At 32.9% G+C, this 5,446-nt stretch overlaps 1 protein-coding gene across 2 annotated transcripts; it reads right to left on the bottom strand.

Moving 5' to 3' along the window:
• Positions 1 to 14: 14 nt before the first annotated feature.
• Positions 15 to 3,691, bottom strand: LOC107487269 (putative GEM-like protein 3). Of its 2 annotated transcripts, XM_016107891.3 has the most exons (5): positions 3,237 to 3,691; positions 3,046 to 3,147; positions 2,073 to 2,344; positions 1,702 to 1,860; positions 15 to 486 (listed from the first exon to the last, which is right to left on the bottom strand). In XM_016107891.3, exons 1-5 carry the CDS (start codon positions 3,535 to 3,537, stop codon positions 298 to 300), a joined length of 1,023 nt encoding a protein of 340 aa, XP_015963377.1. In that variant the 5' UTR covers positions 3,538 to 3,691; the 3' UTR covers positions 15 to 297. The 2 variants fall into 2 exon arrangements, with proteins under 2 accessions (XP_015963377.1, XP_052118425.1); XM_052262465.1 differs by lacking the exon at positions 1,702 to 1,860 and having other exon boundaries at positions 3,237 to 3,685.
• Positions 3,692 to 5,446: the final 1,755 nt, after the last annotated feature.

Below are 5,446 nucleotides of genomic sequence, written 5' to 3'. Positions count from 1 at the left end.
ACATTGACACATACTGATTAGAATTCCATAAAATAATAAATAAAATTGTAAAATAGTTATCTAAACTACTCTAACGGATCGATCCCCTTAAATGATCCATTCATCCAGACACAACCTGTGGTTTAGTTAACAATAACATCAACAAAATTGGCAAAACTTTGAATGGTGCCAAATGCATTTATCAACAGCTACACAAAAAGAAAAAAAATAAAAGAAAAAAGAATCCACCAACCTATAACTCTTGTAACAACATGCACATGTAATGTGAATGAAAGTCTAAATATTACAGACAGACCATTATTCAGATTGCAATCTGCTGGCTTCAAACAAGTTTTGCAAGCATTCAACAGCACCTTCATAGTTTAAGAAGCCCATATACCAAAATTCATGATTGTCAGCAGAAATCACCTGGATGTACTTTTCAGAGGGATTGACTCGGCTTGCCGAAGGATTAACCGCTTTTAGCTGATGTAATGGGATGACTACCTACAGATATTACAACAAATCAATAAAAAAAGAATGAACAAATGGCGAGAAAATGATTTAAGATCAATCAAATTTAACAGCAAAAAAATATATATATATAAGTTACATAGATTTCTTATTTTGTCACTTCACTTCTCAATCACTTAGGGACTTTGGGCATCGCATAATACCCAAGTTCCTAACAATACACCGCCTTTGGAGAGCTAACATCCATGGCCACTTCACTCTATCGACACTAGCCACTTTGCCACCAGCTATCAGTATTTACCTTAATCCAGTCTATAGGTATCCTGCTCCATGACGCCGGCAAGCTAGGCTCTAATACCATTGTTAAATATCTAAAGAAAGTTGGAAACCTCACCCTAAAAGCTAGCTGTTAAAGGAGAACTATTCTTCTTAAATACAACATCAAACATCCCATACTCCTCAATCTATACCATTGTTAAGTATCTAAAACAAGTGGGAAACCACACCCTAAAAACTAGCTATTAAAGGAGAAGAACTATTCTTAAATATAACATCAAACATCCCATACTACTCAATCTAAGACTTTGGGCACCCCATAATACCCAGAGTCCCAAACACATGCTAATATAGGGCACTAGGTTAATAACTTAATAATGAAGGCATTCAATTTAAGACACTTGGGGGATATCTTTTATCAACCATTACATCATCAAACATTAGAAAATGCAGAAACAATCTTCCTAGAAGCCCTTCACTATGAAACATATGAAGAATATTGATTCTTCCATATTCATTGATATATGTATTCAACAGTGTCCTAGATCAAATATGTTCCGTTTAAATAAAAATGTTCCGTTTATTATTTGTTACATCACATTTACTTAAACATTTTTGTTTGTATAACAATTTGATCGTCATAAAATAATTATATCATTGTATAAGTAATTTGAAAGCATAGCTAGGATCAAGCTGAGACTTGAGCTCAAGTTTTAATCAACAGATACTTGGGCTTAAATTCTCAAACTTGAAATCAGATTTGATATTTCCTGTCCAGTAGGAACTTGAACCCATGACCACCGGCCACCAAGTCACAAGGAAGCAAAGTTATCATTGCTCCATGGCTCACATTTCCATGGATAGCTTATTTAATTAAACAAATTTTAAACTTGCCACTAAATTCAAAATCAGACCAGTACAAAAGATTGCCACTTTGGCGGAATGAACAAACAGTTGAAAGTTAAACACAACCTTATTCCTGCAAGCAGTTGTTGAAAAGTTCAAATCAGTGAGTCTTTGAGCAGCACAACACAGGGTAATTAAATTTTGGTGCAAATGACACCTCAAAAGACAACTCTTAGTCTCTCCCCACCAAAGAAAAAACTCGTTATTTTCCCAGAACCAGAATAGCTGCATATGCAAGGTTAGTCATTGATTTTAATGAGCCTCCTAAGTTCCAAAAATCACCATTATCTGGAATTTGCATTCATTGTGGCTAATACCTTTAGATAAGTCCAATATAAATAGATATAGCTGCTTTCAATAACAAATACACAAGTCACCCAGACGATTGAAAAAAATGGTTTATTTTTCAAATATTTATTTCTTTATTTAATAGGTACCTTATAATAGCTCCATTCTGTTTGGTTGTCGGATTTATAGGAAAGAGGATTGTCACTACAATAAGCAAGTTTTGCAGTGGATATATACAAAATTCCCATTACTGGTCCAGCTGATGTGGATAGATAACATGCAAAAGAATTTTGAAGATGTTCCCCTGGAACTGTGTCAAAAGTACGTAGGAAAATTTTCTCGTAACCACCTTCTGCAAGTACCTTTGTTCCCTGGGCAATTCGTCCCACAGCAGCTTCAGTGAAACTTGGGTTTGTTTTTACTGATCACGACATAAGTGAAAGAGGCCAGTCATGTTATGCTGGAGATTCAATGTCATCAAGAATGATAATAGGGACAAAAACAACAGAGACAGACAATCCACTAACTACAGTGATCATTAATACCGAAAAACTCAACAGACACTATGGTCACTCATGAAAATAGGAAAACATGTAGGAGTTATACATCAGCAAGAAAACACCACCTAAGCAAATGGGTATGGCACACTTAAATGACAGCTGCGGAAAAAGATTCTCTAAAGAGTCTAAAGTGATAAAATAAGAGGTTAATCACAATTGAATTTGTAACCTTTATCATCGTGAGCCCCACTACCTAGATTCAAGGGTGATTAAACTTTCACTTTCTCACTTTAGAGGAACTTAATCCAACAATGCACCGCTGGGAACGTAAAAACACCTCAGTATTTCACTTTAGATGCAGGCTCACAATCGTTACCATGATCATACTTGATTCTACAACACTGTAATATTAGTTCCTACCGTTCTCCATAGTGACATGTAAAACAGAGTAAAATTTCCACAATATACCTAAATTTCTTCATGATGGTTCCGAATTCTCACAACAGGTCGTTCAAATTCCATGTTTCATCCTATAGGATCAACTAACCTTATTCCTTGGAAATAAAAACAACTAACAAAACACGAATTAAAAAGAAAAAGGAGAAAAAAAAAACACACGTACAGTGCTGCCAAGTGTTTCCGGCAAGAGTCTCAGCCTTACGGGAAGCTTCTCCCACCTTCCTTCTCCACCTGCCAAGCACATTCCTAACGGTTTCCACCTTATCTGAAAATATACATGTATAACATTCAGAAACATTGTTCAAGGAGATAGAGGCACCGAAAATTCTAGAAGCAGCTGGCACAGTCACTCACCCGTGACGTTGAACGAAGAAGATGAAGAAAAGTAGGGATTGGAACGAGATTCCTCGGGACTCGACACGAAGGTTGATTCGGTCACCAAGTCAGGACTCCACCGCACCGACTTCTTGACGCTTCCCGGTGAAGCTGCGTGCTCAACAGATCCCTCCGTCGACCGCATCGATTCCGATCCCGACGAAACCGGTGGCTTTTCTGCGGTGGCCTCATCGGAGCTCTTCGCGTTTCCGTTCAGGGCGTGAGCTGTTGGATCCTTCGGATCAGGTCGTCGGTCTTGTTCCAGCGTGGTTTGTTCCATCTTAGCGGAGCCTGGGGAGTGAAGGGTAGCGCGTGAGCCGGCGCGTGTTGATTTTGGATTTGAACGCCTTCGTTGTGTGTTGAATTGGTAAAGAAGTACGGGTGTCTCTTTTGCTGAGAAGCAAAAACAAAAGTAAAGTAAAACAGAAAGAACTAATAAGAAGCTTCNCAGAGAGAAGCTTCTACTTGAAAATTGGAACTTGTAAGTTGCAAACCGGGATTTGAGAAGGACATGATTGTAATTTCATTTAATTAAAATGTTATAAGAAATCGTACCTTTTAGAACTTAAAACATATGAGTTTTGGATTTTGATGAAAGATTAATAAAATTATTAGAAATGTTAAACCCCCAACTTTTTTAATCAAATCTTGTCAAGTCAAATTTAAGTAAGTGTGCTTCTTCAACATTTTTTTTTGTATATTCTCTTTTTTTTTGTTTTATTTTTTTTTTCTATTATCATTACCATTATTTTTTCTTTTTTCTCTTATTCATTCTTTCTTTTTCTATTCTTCTTGCTTCTTCTCTTCCTTATTTCATTTTTATTATTTTCTTTCTTCTCTTTTATTATATTCGTTATTATAATTATCTTCATCTTCTTCTTTTTCTTAAATCAGTAGCACACAATTAATTTAACAATAATAAAAAATACATATTTTAATTATAAATGACATAAAAAAAATTCGAATGATACAAAAAAAATTTAAAAAATTACAAATCCAAAATTTTAACTCACTCAACCAACAAAATACACTTAAATATATTTTAAATTAAAAAGAACATATCAATTTCTTGCAAAATAACACAAAAATTACTAAATACAATACCACATAATCTATTCCGTGATAATAAACACACATAATTTAATTGAAAATGATATATAAATTTTTGATAAATAACACAAACAATTTTTAAAGAATCATAAGATAAAAATCTTAACTCACTCAACTAACGAAATACATTTAAATATGTTTTGAATAAAAAAATATATAAATTTATTACAAATAACACAAAAAAAGCTAGACATCTTATATATGAGTTTAACACCACACAATCAGTTTAATAATAACAAAAATACATTATTTAATTAAAAATAACATAGAAATTTTAGTGAATGAGACAAAAAAATTCTTCAAAAAATCACAAGTCTAAAATTTTAACTCATTCAATTAATAAAATATAAATGTATTTACATCAATTTATTACAAATATCACAAAAATGAACAAATCTCTTATCTATGAATTTAATACTACATAGTTAGTTCAATGATAATAAAAATAATAAAATATATTATTTAATTAAAAATAATACAAAACTTTTTATTTTTGATAAGTTTTATTTGGTTAAGAAATTTTATGAGTCATGGACTCATGGTTAAAATTTTTTGTCAAATCTTATTGGTGTGAAGGATCTACGTCTTGGACCTAAGGTCAGATTTCTTCTAATTGAATTCTTATATTGGGCCTCATTCATTAGGCATTTGTCGAAACAAAAGCATTGACTGTAATACCAAAAAAAAAAAAAGCACTCACTGTAATCGATCTAATTACATCAACAATATTTATGACTTTTAACCAGCGAGTTCAAGACCAAAAAAAATAAAAAACCAGCGAGTTTTTCACTAATATTAATAGCCCATTATTATTATTATTATTATTATTATTACATACGTTGATATCAAAGACAACGCAATTATTTTATCCACGTGCAAAGATGTACATATACATGCATTTTTTTTTTATTAACATTGTTGATACACTATATCAGAACAACTCTCTGAAAACTTCACTTTCCCGTTCTTATTTTTTTCTTATGTTTATTTGCATTATTAAAATTTGAACTCCCAATATTGTCCTTATGTCTGTAGTCCAAATTGGACCCATTTTCGGTAATGAAATGACATAACTACCT

Source organism: Arachis duranensis, chromosome 5 (assembly GCF_000817695.3).
Source record: "Arachis duranensis cultivar V14167 chromosome 5, aradu.V14167.gnm2.J7QH, whole genome shotgun sequence".
NCBI lineage: Eukaryota > Viridiplantae > Streptophyta > Magnoliopsida > Fabales > Fabaceae > Arachis > Arachis duranensis.
Note: the sequence above shows the minus strand (reverse complement) of the source record. Positions and strands in the feature narration are given on the sequence as shown.